The sequence below is a fragment of the Mercenaria mercenaria genome, chromosome 3 (assembly GCF_021730395.1).
Source record: "Mercenaria mercenaria strain notata chromosome 3, MADL_Memer_1, whole genome shotgun sequence".
NCBI lineage: Eukaryota > Metazoa > Mollusca > Bivalvia > Venerida > Veneridae > Mercenaria > Mercenaria mercenaria.
This window is the reverse complement of record NC_069363.1, coordinates 64,467,415-64,485,344: the sequence shown is the minus strand read 5'-3', so window position 1 is coordinate 64,485,344 and position 17,930 is coordinate 64,467,415. Positions and strand designations below refer to the sequence as shown.

Here is a 17,930-nt window from a genome sequence, read left to right as displayed (position 1 = left end):
CACAATGGTTCTGCCGTTTATGTTTTTACATTTACTTTCACAAGAGGACCTTCGTATACATTTGTGCATTCTCTTCCACCAGAGATGTGCCGTTCACAGTTTTACGTTCACTTTCCCAAGTGGTCTCCCGTTTATATTTTTGCATCAACTTCCACCAGAGATCTGCAGTTTATATCTTTGCATTTACTTTCACCAGAGATCTGCCGTCAATATTTTCAGAATGTGGTAGGAAAGGGGAGCGCCATAGAAAGAAAAGAATCATAGGAGGTTCTCTATCTAGTAAAGGGGAATGGCCTTGGAGTGTGGCTATTCGGTCGGGAAACAGTGCAATATGTGGAGGGTCAGTCATAGACAGCATGTGGATACTTACAGCTGGACACTGCGTTAAGGAGTAAGTTCACATAAAAAGTAATGTTTCTAACTTAGAATTTTGACAATGGGATTTTATTGATGTTCCTGAGGAATTGCTTATGGTTTTACTTTATTAGAGAAAGATTCTGCTTCAGTTCATTTATGTTCGCAAGCGACACAATACATATATATCCATGTCTTAAAATGATATTGATGAAATAAAAAGAAAAGTCAAACTGGTGTTGAAAAAATCTTTTGGACACCTATTTCAGTTTGGTGGACAATCCGCAGATCTTGTCAATTGTAGCTGGAGTGAATGATATCAATGATGCTGACAGGCAAATTCGTTACGTATCCGAAGTTGTTCTTCATCCGAATTACCACTACATTTTCAATGCAGACATCGCTGTCCTTCGTTTACAACGGCCCCTTAACTTTGACAATCATACCAAGTCAATATGTCTTCCTTGGGACAAGAGGCAGTTTTCTCCATCAGACCTTTGTTATGTTACTGGTTATGGGGTGTCTGATATGAAAGGTAAATCTTTTGAATTATCTAAGCTTTACTATCTTACCGTCCTTTAAGTAGCGTAAATAAATTGACAGTTACCAAAAGGTGGAGTAGTGTTGACTTTGATCTTGATGAAATTGTCAAATGCATTCTAATCTGGTTGAGCAGAAGTCCAGTCTGATGTTGACCAGTAATGATGACTAACTTAAATAAAATGATAAAGTAAAAAACTGTCAGTTGATAAACAATAGATCACCATGTAATATGGATATGCCTGTATCTTTTCAAACGAATCGTGTAATGAAAAACTTGAACTGAACTAAAGACACATACATACACTTACAATATTTTACAGATTTTATTCATTTTGGGCCAGGGTAATTGCGAATTCACGCAGAACATTGTTCAAAGAAGAATTTTAACCCACTTACCTCAATGTTTGAATTGGCAACATAAAATGATGTAGATTGTTATAAGTATGTATTAATACAGAAAACGTTCATGACTTTAGTATTCACGATCGCTTAAGAAATATATTGATGCTATCATTTTATATAATATTAACGAGGTGATTTACCTACATTTAGCCCAATAAGGTGAGATTTTTTTTGCGCTTTATATCATGAAAGTATAACATTTTCGTAATGAGATGTAAAACATTGACATACTTTATTAGATAAACGGGTGGAATTTTTTATAATGAGCCGCACCATGAGAAAACCAACATAGTGCGTTTGCGACCAGCATGGATCCAGACCAGCCTGTGCATCCGCGCAGTCTGGTCAGGATCCATGCTGTTCGCTTTCAAACCCTATTGCAATTAGAGAAACCGGTTGCGCAGGCTGGTCTGGATCCATGCTGGTCGCAAACGCACCATGTTGGTTTCCTAATGGTGCGGCTCATTATTTATAATTATTGTGTTATCTATGAAAACATCTTTCAAAACGACATTGAGTTTGCTAAACTGAATGAGACAACAAACCTGCCTATTACTGCTATATTGATATCTTAAACTTGTCTGACAGTATTTTTTAAGTGAAGTAAACATACATTAAGATCAACATGCCTTTGATAACAAGTCACATTTTCAAAAATATCGAGTCAAGGAAAGACAAAATTTCATTCATCTATTAACAAACCCATCGTTTTAAGTATGCACATAAAACTTGTGTGTTTAGAAAACGAGTGAATACCATTTTAAAGTGAATGTATATGTAGTTTTAATTTTTTGCTTGAAGATGGCTAAATATCAGGCATGTATTAAATACAATTTTTCGGCAGGACACGACGTTATTTTGTTTTGTTGTCAGTTTCCTCCATCCTTCCTCATAATATTTTTTTTCACTAATTTATTTTGTGTCTTCAAAAACTGGGTTGAAATCGTAAAACGATTAAACGTATACGATGGTATTGTTTGATTTTGCTAATATTTCGAATTGTTATCAACAGTATATTCATGTGAATATACACTTAAGTTTAAAAAGTACTTCAAGTGATTTTTAGGTATCAGCAAAATGACTAATTCCTATCAGTTTGTTTAGAAATAATAGTATTTCTGCGGATATGATGCATAATGTTTTTCAGCGCCTACTGAACGAAAACAATCTATTCTTTAGATACCTACAATGATTCTCTTCTCTACGGAATCCTGTTGGGGCCATTTATTATGTCGCCGTCGCGTTTGCGGGGTCGACACACGACAACGCGAAGTGACATAGCGACATTACGAAGTGACACCCGACAATCGCAAACGACGGCGACAATCCCAAACGACAATGTCGCGGTATCCATTTTGAAATCTCGCCTTTCGAATGCGATACGACATTATGAAAATTTCGTTTCGTATTGTCGAGTGTCACTTCGCGTGTCGTGTATCGTTTGGAATTGTCGCGCGTCGACCCTCACCCAAACCCGCGACACGCGACATACGATACGACATTTGGAAAATGTCACTTCGCGTTGTCGAGCGTCGTTTGTGATTATCGCATGTCGTTTGAAAATGTCGCCGTCGCGTTTGCAGGATCGACACACGACAACGCGAAGTGACATCGCGACAATACGAAGTGACATAGCGACAATGCGATACGACGCTCGACAACGCGAAGTGACATCGCGATATATCGTGCTTTTGAAAGGCGACATTTCAAAGTGGATACCGCGACATTGTCGTTTGGGATTGTCGCCGTCGTTTGCGATTGTCGGGTGTCACTTCGTAATGTCGCTATGTCACTTCGCGTTGTCGTGTGTCGACCCCGCAAACGCGACGGCGACATTATAAATGGCCCGAACAGGATTCCGTACTTCTCTCTTGAAAAGGAATCTTTTTGAACGTGTTATGCAAAGGTTGAATATTTTCCAGTCATGTTGTATCATAAAATCTGCTAGTTATTTAATTGATAAAATATTTAGAGCTGTAAGAAAAAGTGTACAACAACACAATATTGATACAATTTGAAAGTACGAACTCTGAATTGATAACATCAGGACGTATACGTTATGATGATGATTACGTAAGTACATATACGGTATGATGATAGCATCAGTGCATATCCGTTATGATCGTAACGTCAGTGCCTTATGGTGATAACGTCAATACGTTCTAATTAAAAACAACGTTAGTACTTATACGTTTTAATGATAACGTAAGCATGTTATGATGATACATTCAAAACGTTATTATAAAAAAAGATCAGTAGATATACGCTTTGATGAAAACTTCATTAAGTTATGAAGATAACTTCAGTAAGTTATGATGATACTTTCAAAACGTTATTATCAAAAGATCAGTACGTATCTAATAACGTCAGTAGGTTTGGAAGATGATATCAGTGCGATATGTTTGTGTTTTGCAGATTACTATACGACAGTCACGCCAAAGTTTCTAAGACACGTTAAAACAAAAATTATCGACTTAGATAAATGTAAAGACATATACTCCACCAGATATTCCAATAGTGACAGGATAAAAGACAACATGTTGTGTGCGGGTTATACTAGTAGCGGAATGGACGCTTGCAAAGTAAGTGTGACATAGTCATTCAAAGGGATTTCTTCGTTGAATTGTCCAGTTACTAGACTTAATTGGTCCCTTCAAAATTACTAACGTCATTATCATTTTAATTGTATAAGTTGTGTCTCTGTCTCGTCTCTCACACTCTCTCTGCGCCTTCCTCTCTTTCAGCTCATTTAATTTTGACATAAGGCGGATAACCTTTGGTGATTTATTTCTCAGTCACTGATAGTGACATTAGGGAAAAAATTATACACTTTTTTTTATAGAAAATACATACAAAACGTGCGACTGCGATTATAGAAAACAGTAAGCGTCATGCTGGTGATTTCTTTGTAAGTTCGTGTCCATGGTGTCTGTGGGTAAAAAATGTATTCAAAGATTCACATTTTTCTTTGTTAGTACCAGGGTTCTAGCCAGGATTTTCTGAAGGCATGTTGCAGAAGGATATTTTTTGACGAGCAAAGGGGTGGGTGCGGGAGGGGTGTCCCCTCCTGCATGGGGGGTATGGGGGTCACCCCAGAAAATTTTGTGTAACTACAACTCATTTTGGTGCATTCTGGTTCATTTCAGAGTGAAAAACATAGTGGTATTTTCAGTGATTAACTAGCATCATTTACATGTACAACAAGAAAAGATATTAGGTCATAAAAATCCTATGGAGTTATTTGCTGAATGACAATTAAAGTTCATCAATTTTAAGTTGCTAAAATGTTCAATTACTATTATTGTACATAAAACAACACAATTTTAGCACTGCACACAGATCTATTTGTATTTTAAAGTTTATGTCTTCTATTTCTGCGGAGTTATTGCTGAAAACTTATCCATTTTAAGTTTTTGAAAATGTCAATGTTTGTTGTACATACATGTAAAAAACACAATTGAGACTGTCATCCAGGGAAACGCTGGTTTCATTTTGGATCAATGCCCGATTTCCTTTGGTCATTTGGCGTGGCTGGGAGGGATTCTGAAATTGTGACCGGGGCCTCCGTGGCCGAGTGGTTCAAATCACTTGCCCCTAATCGATGTGGGTTCGAGCCTCACTCGGGGCGTTGAATTCTTCATGTGAGGTTCTTCATGTGAGGAAACCATCCAGCTGGCTTACGGAAGGTCGGTGGTTCTACCAAAGTGTCCGTTCGTGATGAAATAATGCACGGAGGGTATTTCAAACTTTTCTCTACAAGTTCTATTTTGATAGTGACGACAGAAAACATTAATTCTTGCATTTTCTTTTCGATATTCCGCCCGAGAAAACACATTTCATACATGTGAAACATTAATATTACGGCGATAATTGTTCAAAAGCATTTTACCGTGTTGCACAATTTTTGACTTATTCCTTACATTGTCTTCCTTGATTGCGAAAACATTCGGACGATAATTGTTAAATCATCTGTCATTATATCTAATGACATGTATAATCTTAAAACTTGCGAAAACAGTCACTTTCATGTACACATCACAAGATACCGCCTGTCAAAGGATTTAAAGGCGGAGCTACGATGAAATTTACGTCACACTGTACATATTAATTAACTTTATTTTAGCTCGTGTGTGATGACACCTTTAAATCTTAGTTGAAGTACTTCTTGGAAAAGCCGGTGCCGGTGTCATATGAGAAGTTGTGTTCGTGATCCCGGCGTGTCTCGAACTCACGACTCACAAGTTGAGCGGCCAGCACTTGAATAATATCTCCCTTTTCGTTTGCTATTTCCGCAGCTAAGTCTTCTGAAGAAGCTGTATAATGTACTTTTACAGAACACTATTATCAAATTCAGTAAACAGGATGTATAAAGAATACAAAATCCCTTCAAAATGATATTTATCACCCACATATAATTATATTTCGCATCAAAATAAACATTAAAATGATGCACTATTTTAATAAATAGATAAAATCAACTTGACATATGTCTTCTAATGTTTTCTACGAAAATGGATGTTGTCTGCAAAGTGTCAAGTGTTAAGCATATAAATGCATTATTGCCTTTTTAATAGCAAACACGAAACGCTTGGTGCATTTTTAGCAATTTGCAAGCACATAAATAAGTTACATTAAACGACTGAAAAGAAACCGAAAAGACGGTAATTTCTTTTTTTCACATATTTTACTGTTATATTATTTTGTCAAAATAAATCAACATTATTCATAGACAGTTTGCATTCAGAATTAATAGACATGATCGTGGCGTATTTTAATGCTTCAATTTAAAGCGAAACGACAAATCATCCTGTTTATGCCTTAAAAATTATCAAAAGATTATCTCTCTTTCATTGTAATTAAAATCTGTAAGAAGATCCTTTGGAAGCATAGAATGCATCCAAGCAAAATAATAGCCCGGTTTGATTGAGTCTGTTTATGAGAGGTAATTGAAAGTGCAACATCCCTCACGCCCCCTAGCACCGGCATAAACGGAACTCAATTTCACATGTATTGAATGTACTCCATGAAGCCAAAGGACCAGAAAATATAGCAACACTGAGGACAAATAAATTCTGTCCTTTGTTCATACGCCCAATCAGTTACTAAATCGAGTTGTTTAATTTCAGGATTTTTTATTCATTAACTATTTTTTCGTTTTGTCTATGGTAGATTCATGGTTGCTGGGATACTCAAGACATGAATGTACATCTCCAGCCATATATAACTGTTTCAGACGTGCTTAACAGAAATGGCATGTTGCCACAAAAGTAATTACATAAAAATGTGTGGGAGAAGCATAAGCTTGCTGATTATGTGGATGATCAAGCCCTGTCCACAGCTGTGACTAAAACAAGTACCTTCTGTCAGTAAAACCTGTGTGGTGAACACAGAACTGCGAAGGACAACATGTGCAAAGCTTTTATCAAACACAAGGCAACTCTCTTTCCGGTGACTTACCGCAAAAAAACTAAAACACTTTTAATATTCATTTGCCATTATTTAATAAAATATTGAAATCAAATTATATTAAATCGCATAGTACTGTATTCTCATGGTTTCATGTGCTTGTGGCGAACATATTGTTAAGAATTGATACTTACGCCAAAAACAGTATGGAGTAATTACTTAAGAGATATCATTGAAAAAATACATAATCTTACTTGATATTTCGTCTTTTAGGGCGACTCTGGCGGGGGTCTCATGTGTAGAACTACAGACGATCGTTGGCTGTTGGCTGGTGTGGTAAGCTGGGGTGACCTGTGCGGTAGCACAAACCGACCAGGTGTCTACACTAATGTCGTTTCCTTCATGGACTGGATTGCCGAGACAACCACTCCAAACGGTTGGTGGCTTTGATTTATTGCCAGGAAAACCAGTCCAAACGGTTGGTTGTTTGATTTGTTGCCAAGACAACTACTTCAAACGGTTGGTGGCTTTGATTTATTGCCAAGACAACCATTCCAACCTGTTGGTTGTTTGGTTTATTGCCGAGACAACCACTTCAAACGGTTGGTGGCTTTGACTTATTGCCAAGACAACCACTCCAAATAATTGATTGTTTTTGATTTATTGCCAACAAAACCAGTCCATTCAGTTGGATGTTTTTATTTATTGCCAAGACAACCACTCCAAACTTTTGGTTGCTTTGTTGATATCTTCTTAATAAAGATATTAAATCAAATAACGAGCTATTACCTTGCTAGATATATATTGCGTTTTTTAGCCTTTCTTAGGCTTAGGATATGTCTTAATTTAATAAGTAAAGAATGTAAACATTAAGATTTTCAAATAATTTAATTTCAGGTCATACAATATAAATAGACCTTTCTAACGTAAACGTAATTACGAAACGGAATACTGAATTCGTAAAATTTTAGGCTAATTTGTGGTCTAGGGGAGACAATTTCATCCAATAGTAATGCAATAGTATCTCCCTTAGACCATTATTTGCAAATAACATTTACGAATTCAGTATTCCGTTTCCGATTTACGTTTACGTTAGAAAGGTCTAATAGCAATAAGCATGCCTTCATTAAGTCTTAATGTTACTAGAATGTAAATTATATTCTCCTACCTTCGTAAAATGTCAGACCATCTTGTCCACCTCTTGACATACATGACTTTCAGCAAAACAAAATAGGTAAGACTTTTTGTTATATTCTCATAAATGTTATCTCAGGGAAAAAACAAACAAACAAACAGGAAAAAGCCACATTCAAAGCACACGCCTACCCGTAGAGCACTCATTATTGAAATATGGATACGTGTAAATGTATACGCGTTCGCAGTAGCAGAACACCTGTATACATTAACACAAGCGAATGCATAGTTATTATTATTACCGGTATCATTATTATTATTACTATTATTGATATGGAAGTAAGAAACAAATATTAAGATCGAGCACAGCAGGGCACCGCCATGGAACGCACCACTGAGGAGTTTAGACTCGTTTACTTTCCACGAAAATACTATTATTTTGCTTGTCTGCGTTCCATGTTTTTGTTCCATGATTCCAAAGGCTCTTCATATATAGTTTATTTTTCAGGGGTTAAAAATGTAACGTGTGATTTTGAGACCGATGGTTGGTGTGGTTACACAGATATCTCCACAGGAAGTTACGTCTGGACAAGAAAACCTGGCGACAAATACATCAAAGGTAGGGTTTATCACATTAGATTTTGTAAAACTTGTGCAAGTGTGTGATCATGTTCCGCTTTCTTTTCACATTACCCTCTCAACGGGAAGCGACGTATTTAAGTATGCATTTTTCGATACTAGCTAAAGTTCTTTTTTTTTCAAAGGCTTGCCGGATTTTAATGAAAAAAAAGTTTTTAGTATCTATTTATATTACAATTTAATACACTTATCAGTATGATAAATCTGCCTAAAATCCAAGGCTGATTTTTTTCTGACGATAAACGTCTAAACCGTGTTCAGTTATATCTTCGTCGCTGCTTATGTTAAGCATTAACTCCTATCCTGGACTGGTTCACAATTAAATTTGGGCAGTACCATTTATTATCTGAAGGGATGTTCACTGAAAATTTACTAACTGAATAGCGAACAGTGCAGACCATGATGTGCAGGCTGATCTTGGTTTGCACTGGTTGCAAAGGCAGAATCACACGCCGCCAGCAGACTAAAGGTTAAGGAAGCCTTGATGGTAATTTGAGAATAATTCATTAAAGTGGAATTTCTTTTCCGTATGCAGGCACTATACTGCATGCAACAAGAACATATTCGACAGGAAACAATGGACCAGTAAACGCATCGCTTTTGACACCAACTTTCAATACCCAGGGAGAGGCATGTTTGTCATTTTCGTTTATGTTTAGTGGCAACTCGAACATTACCCTATCAGTATTTGGAATAGAGGAGAAAGACTTTGAGGAGCATGAATCAGAGCTTCTTTGGAGAATAACAAGTCATTATCCAGCAAAAGATTCTTGGAAATCGACGGAAGTCACTGTGCCTATTACATACAACCGTTTAATGTTTGTATCATTAAGTGAACATGGCGGTATAATTGGTCTTGGTCTCGACAACATTTCACTGTCAACAGGACAGTGTGTTGGTAGGTTTCAACTGAATGTGTTACACTGAACTTTCAATGTAAATAACAAACATTGACGTAGTGAAATATATATAAACAAAGCTGATGTGACGGGACCTCCATGGTCGATTGGTTAAGGCTGCTGGCTTCGATTCACTTGGCCCTCGCCGCGTTTTAAACCCAATATCAAAAGCTGAAAAGTGTCGGTGTGACATTAACCCATCAAAAACTAAACAAAAGCTCATGACATGAGGCATTTGATAGTAAGAATAAAATTGTAATACCTTCACATAACAACACTGTTGACGATTTTCTAATCGGAATACTAGTATGTAATATTTCATACCATTATATCAACTGTAAAAGTGTCGCGATATTTTGTTGTTATTTTACGAATATATATTAACATAACTGATAAACTTTTATTAATATGTTTCAGGATTAGAATTTCTGTCTTGCAAATTTAATGATGGAAATACTTGTAGCTACGAACAACACGGTGGTCTTAATTCCAATACCTGGACTATCACACCGGAAGTTACAGTAGCAGCAATGCAGGGCAAACAAGGTTAGGGACTATATGCCGCTTTTCACGAAATTACAATCTGTGTATCATTAAAAGTTCCGTACAGATCTGTGGGTGTTTCTAAATTTTAGTTTATTACTTGTAACATGTGTAAATGTTGATTTCTGTTCAACTCGGGCTAGAGGACGCTAGCTTGCATTTCTACTACCGTCCTTGAACAGGGCCAATGAAACAGGACCTGCAGCATGTAATTAATACCGTGTTAGACGACCTGTGATTCACTTTCTATTCTATACAACTCTTATTCTACAAATATTTAAATAATTAGTGTTTGTGTATAGTACACAAAGTAGGGAATCAGTTAAACTTCTTGTTTTTTATTTTTCAGATTTTTATATAAAAGCAGGCGGAGATTTCAATACGTTTGGATACCTTGCCATGTCGCAGCTAGTCTCGCCTGAGTTAGGTTATGAATTTACTTCCATACCACACTGTGTGGCTTTCTCATTTAATAAAAAGACACAAACAAAAAATGATCTTGTTCTAGCAACATATGTAACTATAGGCAGTCAGATGACCAATCAGAAAATATTTTGGAGCTCAGAAGACGCAGAGGTAGAACAATGGAGATCAGTCCGTACTACGATACACAATGGTATATATGATCATATTGTCTTTGAAGTTCAAAGGAAAGAGTTTACATTTGAAAATATAGAAATTTTACTGGACGATATCCATGTCACAGATGGAGTATGTGTTACATAGGAGACAATAGCAAAAGGCTTGTTCAAAATTCACTGAACACTTTTCTTGCTTAAAAGCACGAGTGAAAATTTCGGTAGGTGGACGCAAAGTTAGGCAGTGGACATCAGAAAATAGCTCTGATTGGTTTCATGTGTTAGTTGTGAGCTACTACAAAGATAATATTCGTGTAGATTAGAAAGCATAAGTTACCAAAGAAATATTTCTGTGGATCGTCAAATCTAAAAACGAGGTATAGTTATATAGAAGTTGGTAATAATCCTGATCCACGAGATATAGTAACCTAACGATTGGTGATAACCTTGATGTATGAGATATAGTAACATCAAGCTTATCCTGATCCACGAGATTTAGCAATATTAATTTTGAAGATAGTCTTGATAACGTAAAGGTTGTTGAAATCTTGATCTACGAGATATAGCAATATCTTGATTTGGCGAGATCTGCAAAAGCTAGGTTGTCATAACGGGCGTTTATTGCATCTTTTATGTAATGATAGGAGGCAAATCGGTAGTATTACAACTGAAAAACAACTGATCAAAATAAAGCATTTTAAATTTCAGTTACAGTAAACATGCCCGAAGTAATATAGAAAGCATTGATCTCTACTGCACTAATGTTTAAACAGCTTTTGCTTCCTCGAAGACAGAAAATGAATGTAGTTGTGTAATAGGTTACTTTTATACTAACGATAGAATGTGATGATACACAACGCTCATGTAGATTGAAGAATAAATATAATTGTAATAGTAGTAACTCTTTCTGCTGGTCTAACACGTGTTTTACCAGCTATTCATTCAAATTAATTGTTACCTCGTCGGAATGTCTTCAGTCTGTAGTAACTAAACTGAAGAAAGACTGGACTAAAGGCCACGGTGTTAGATACATAATTTGTATACTGTATTTTCCAAGCAGTATGACACGGCCATCAGCTGGTTTTTGATGTTACTATATCGAATATAATGTAATAAAGGTTGAACATAACGCTTGGAGTGACGAAAGTTGACTAAAGGGTCAAGAAATTGTGTTGTCAAATTGGTTGTGCATTACATTGTTAAATGTGTTGTATTGATATATACAATATGTCCTCTCTGGTCATTGTATCTATTTATTATCCTGTCCTATATCAAGCACATTTTTGTATCTGTTAAAAGTGTATCTGTTAATCTGTTAAGTATTTTGGTTTCATTTTCAACACAATTTATGATATTTTCTGTAGAATTGTTATCTTGTTAATGCATATGCAAATTCATTTATTCAAACTGTATCATCGTAATTGTGAGCGAAACATATGCACCCTCTTTCAAACTGTGATGGCAGATAGTGCAATACCAATGGAAGCTTTAATGTAGCTTGTTAAAGAATGTCGCATGACCAAATCAAAGTATAGGAACCTCTGAGGCATCAACATTAAATACAAATTTATTGTGACACGTTAAACAACGTTATTTTATAATAGAATAAAGGTCATGTTATCATTTACACTCGGGTTAATTTATGTTTGTCTTGTTTATTGTTATTGTTTTGTTTGTTTAGAGATTTTAAGTTTTATTTAGCCATTTTCTTTCAGAAGTATGTTGTTAAACTGTATACTTATATTTTAATATTTTCTAATTTGCACGTTCTTCAAGAACATATGTAAATATATACATGAAATATGCGGATTGTGTTCTGTTCAAGTTTTTAAATATTATATATTAAAAACTGGTTACTGCTGCTTTTTTTCTTAATTCAATATCGAATGTATTTTATGCTTTGATAATTAATTTATATCTAAAGAAAGAAGAAATGAATGTGAATCAAAGCATAAAGACAAAGATGGCGAATATTTGTGTAGTTTTATCCCCTTCCATTAGGAATATATTAGAAAATCATTTGAGAAAGTGCTCATAGAAACACTTAAACTTGTCTTATTAGTTGGCTATTTGCAAAACAAATAATAAAAAGATTACACTGGGTAATAAGGCAGAGAGAGGTATCAGTTCCAGCAGAACTACATCTAGGACACAGCTTCACAAAACTTAGTGTTGCTCCAGTTTTACTGTTGAGTAGATATGTTTAAACTGTAGGTAAGTCATATCGTTTGCAGCATGTAATGGCTATGTTCTAGGACCTCAGGCAGGACAAATAGATGATATAAGAAACTGCCGAAAGAGATTCTAAATACATTCATGATTAAGATAGATTTCAGAACTTACCACCTTTAAGTGAAGCAAGTCTTTCTCTCAGTTTCATAGACTTAAAATCAGAACGTGGTATTGGATGTAAAAAACTGAATATATATTTCATACCTGAAAAGAAAAAGATAATCAAATATGTAAAATGCGACTCTGATTTCGCGTTCGAAAGCGTTCGATGTGTCTTCCATAACCTCGAATCCCCTTTCTAAATTCTAGTTTTTTAGTTCTGCCCATTGTTTTCTCGTTTAGGGCAAACACATTATTTCAACTGGGGACCATACGCCGCTTATCATGGAATTACACGCTAGTGCATCATTGAAAAAACAAGGACATATATCAGACATTAAAGGTACCATGTGCACCGCTCAACCCGGGGCTAGAGGGCGTGGGCGGTAGCATTCATTTCAACTACAGTGCATGAACAGGCTCAATCAAACCGAGCCTGCAACATTTTCTTTTTTGTCGTGTTGAGCGAGCTGTGGAATTTCTACTTTTTCTATTTTGAAATATATCAGACTGGAATTATACTTACGTTATCACTTTAAGTTATACCTACTCCAGGATACCGGTATGTACGAAGTGACAAATTATTTTAACACTTTGAAAGGGTTAAAGGTGGCAAGTCGCCATGTAACTCACAATTGCAAACGGGAACACAAAGTCTGTCGGTATCAAGAGACTTATATCGATACATCTAGTTGTGAAAAGAATGTTTCCTCCAGTTCATCTAGAGTAATGGCTTCAATTACACTATCAAAGGGAACATTGATATATATTTTTATATCTCCGCTGGTAATGCTTGCTATATGCGCCGGTACATAGTTTATCCTTTGTTTGATATATCGTTTGATTACCCTAGACGTTATTGCCACGGACGATTTCTCTTTTCAGCACCGATCATTAAAGCAAACGTTTCACGTCAAGTTTATTAAATTATAGGGACAATTAGCCAAAGATCAATTTCTCAAACACTTGTCTGGTACTTTCTTAATATAGAATTAGGTTCTGGATCACCCGTAAAATTATGTATAACATGACAGAAATTGCACTTAGCATATTGAGAAACATTGGCGATCATCATGTTAGTTTCTAAGGCTATCTAAACAACGGTAGAATTTAAAACAAAACAAAACAGGTACTGCCATATTGTTAGATATATGTTAAAGGTATAATGTTGAAAAATAAAAGAGAAAAGGGGCTATATAGTTTCTTGCCGCACTAGAGAGTATTATGTAATATCAATCTAGTTAATATATCACTTCATCACGACTTGTTTCATATTTCAAAAATCGTACACAGTTCTTCTCTAACTGTAGTTTGCTGAAATTGTGATATCTGTAACATAATGATCTGTGATATATAATATAATATCTTCACACACTTTCTAGGAATTCACGTTCCCAACAAAATCACTCATTCTTTACATCTTCTTTGGGAATAATCAGTAGCATATTTTAGTTCTTGGTACCATCTGGCTTCCAATGAGTTATGGTGATTTCGCGCACCAGGAGGAAAGGGAACAGATTTGCCGTCAGAAATTAATCAGTTTTATGCGTCGAAAAAGTTATATGGATGTACAATACAGTTTATTCAACTCTTGGTTAAATGTAGTGTGTACACCACTTTATGAAGTTTTACCACTTAGCCCTTTAAAAGGGGTGATATCTTTTTTATTTTATTTAAAAAGTATTTAAACTTACACATTTTCGGACATGTCTCTTACATATTTAAACAAAACACATAGATATATAAATATAACTGATCAAAGAGCTGATAAAAAAATCTTGCCATTTATAAATTTTTTTTCGCAAAGTATACAGGTAAGGATAACTCCTGTACACAGGGTATCAAATATACATATACCGTATAACAGCTCGTGAAAAGCAGATATGTCAATTTGGGCAAATAAGTGCTTCATTTTTTGTTTTGGTTTTAGCGACACTTTTCAACAATTAACTCGACAGAGCTTCGTTACCGCTGAACAGTTACCCTCGAGCCAGAAATTTCCAGCCGCTCCTTCAACTAGAGAAAGGTTCTTATATGTTTGTGATATCGGTATTTTCTGTCTATTATGTAAACACTGAAAACGTATGTTGAAACCTTATATCTTGTTTAAAGTTGAAATTAAACCAACCTACACCAGTCTGATGAATTCGATATTTTCTCCAGGCAGAAATTTTGCAAATTGTCAAACTGTCGTAATAACTTCTGCACAAGGAAGGTCTCCTAAACGATTTTTAGAATAGTTTGATTTCAGTTCACATTGAGCAAATTTAAAAGAAAAGTAAATATATCATGTTTGTTTAACAGATATCTTAATATTTACATAACAAACCCAACAATTGTGTTTATGCGTTTCTCTGAATTTTTATTATATGAAGAATAGCAGGCTTTTAGCACATACGGAAGTGGTACCAATAAGAACAGGTCAACAACATATTTGCTCCCGACAAATTTTTATAAGGTTGAAACAGTCAGGGCTTAACTTATTTAAGTGCTCACATATTAGATTGCATGCATTTACTCCTCAATACAGACCAGAAACCGTGAGAATTCTGTATTTTATCATTTCTTTAAGAAAAACGATTTTATGAAATACATTTAAATGGATAAAGATTTTTATATTATTGCATGGCTCACAGAATAAGCATTGAATTATTCAGTATAGTTATTCATTGTTTTCCTTTCATTTTGTCAGAATAATTTGTATATCTGATATATGGATAACGTAACACATAAGCACAGATGGTGCTTAACTCCCTTTTTATGCTATAATTGCTATAATTATTGTTGAATTGCTGTTAATAATAGGACTTTGGTCATTTATGGACGATTTGGGTTAATTATAGTGTTAGCTGAAGCCCAGCATCACACATTATGTTACTAGTATAAAATAGTTGAAGGGAACCAATTATTTGTTAATACAAGTACCCGTTGTGAAAAACTGTACAGATTTGGACAAATCAGAAACAAGTTCTATAAATAGCACCAAACAAAGCTCACTCTGATAGGGTATAAATACTAAAATAGGTAAGCGGATGACAGAAAGATCATTCTGTATCCAGCGATGGAAGAAGACACACCGAGGATTCAACTAATGATTTATCCCAGTACCTTGATAAGGAAGTTATTGCAACTACACTGTCAAAGCGGATAAATTATTAAAAAGAAGACGTTTGAAGTTCATAGGCTAAAGAAGAGTTGCAGAATTTCAACAAAGTTTCGAGCTATAGGGCCAGCGCATAGGAGTTTTACCATAAGGGTAGTTGGATTTTATAGACGATAGCAAATATAGGCTGAGCATAGGAAAATTGAGACAGAGACAGTGTTTGGTCGACTACTGAGATAGTAGGAGAGTTCCAGCTTATAGACGGTTCAGCGTTATTGGCGAAGTACATCTAAGGCATCGGAGTTATACCTATATGGTAGTTGAAAGCTATATGTGATAGTATACAGGCGCTGAGCATCTAGGAGTCAGGGCAAACATTTTGAATTGCAGGTTCAATTAAAAGGACATAGGCTGAGCATCTATGCGATAGGACTCGTACGTTGCTGTTCAAAGATATTGCCTAACGGCAACTTCGACAAAAGGACCAGTCAAGTATAATATCTCCAGCCTATAAGAGTTTGAGCTGATTTTGAGCTGAAGGTTGATAGTTGAAACATTAAGTGATTTTACTGATACCTGAAATTAACTAGCTCTTAATTGCAATCATTTACAAATCATTGATACACGAATCATTTAGGCAAGGTAGCCAGAGGAAAATTTTATATACAAGATATTTGGTCTCACCAGCTATACGTTTTAACAAAGGACATTCTACAATGTTTGTCAGCTAGTCTAAGACATAGTCACCTTAGCGATTGGACCCATTTCATTGTTCAAGATACTAAAGGCGTAGGCACTTCCCTGGGTCATATAACTCGTATCCTGACACATTTACAAGGGTATAACTATATTTTTCCCCGTTTCAATTTTAAACATGGTGCAAATTTGATAAATCATTTATTACCATCAAAGTAAAGGTAAGTTACTATTGACTGCTAATCTTTTATAAGACGTAACGTTCTAAAAAAATATGAGTGACCTTTGGTGACCTCTTTGTAACTGTCATTCCGTTGGTTTCTAAGGTTATCTAACAGAAACGGCTTTTCAAAAACAGTAATATACATGCTATTTATTTATTGCATATGTCAGTGAAAAGTTACTGGAAAATAAAAACAGTAGTGGTTTGTATAGAATTTGTTCACACCTGCTTCGTGCAGTGTTTGTATTGCATACGAATTTTATCTCACCTTACATCTTTCAAAAAAGAAGAAGATAAAATTTATAATTATGTACAACATAAAATTGTGACTGTTCAATATACAGTATATAACTAGATATAGTGTTGTTGGCCGAGTCTCTAGTTTGGTATCAGAAAAATAGGGCCTGTACATGCATGAAATACTGATTTGCTTCAGAACAACGAAAATCGCAAAAACATAATATTTTAACCCTAGAAGCTCATTTTCCCATAAATAGTGCTTCACATTTCTAGAATCACACACTGTTAAAATATATACATTTTATTACTTCCTTTTTGTTTCCAGAACGTTTGCTGAAAGACATTTACAATTGTGTGATATAACCCGTAATCTACACCCACTTAGCAACAATAAATCGCACATTCTTTACATCGTCTTGGGAATAATAAAATTTCTTAGTACCAGCTGCCTTTCGATGAGGTATGTCTGATTCGCCCGCCAAAAGGAAGGTGAATGCCAATTTTTAACTTGTAAATGTATACAAGGAGCAGGTGCTCTCAGATATTAATATCATTCAGATAGAAAAGGAGACATCAGTAAGCCATACATTTTGTTCATGCAAAGGATCAAGCACCATCCGTTTTTACATTTCTGATTCACTTTTATGACATCTTATACTTAAAAGAATTCTTATATATATTATGATGTGATGTGACGAAAGTAAAACGAATTCCTTTCCGTGTGAAAGAAGATAAGGATCACACCATTTCATAGTATATGATTTTTAAGCCTTAATCAACAGAGGTTTAGCTGCGATAGAAGTGTTTCCATAAGATACTTAGTCTATCTTTGTCTTCAG

The 17,930-nt window shown here is 35.3% G+C and overlaps 1 protein-coding gene across 3 annotated transcripts in view; it reads left to right on the top strand.

The window, feature by feature from the left end:
* LOC128555677 (serine-rich adhesin for platelets-like) overlaps window positions 1-12,359 on the top strand; it is a 44,070-nt gene extending 31,711 nt beyond the window's left edge. For 2 of the 3 annotated variants that reach the window (XM_053538758.1, XM_053538757.1), the window contains exons 17-24: window positions 220-391; window positions 624-889; window positions 3,715-3,881; window positions 6,979-7,141; window positions 8,348-8,458; window positions 9,014-9,376; window positions 9,795-9,923; window positions 10,270-12,359. In XM_053538758.1, the coding sequence (XP_053394733.1) occupies window positions 220-391; window positions 624-889; window positions 3,715-3,881; window positions 6,979-7,141; window positions 8,348-8,458; window positions 9,014-9,376; window positions 9,795-9,923; window positions 10,270-10,646 (1,748 nt within the window). In that variant the 3' untranslated portion in view covers window positions 10,647-12,359. The other variant, XM_053538759.1, reaches the window with a different exon arrangement.
* The last annotated feature ends 5,571 nt before the right edge of the window (window positions 12,360-17,930 follow it).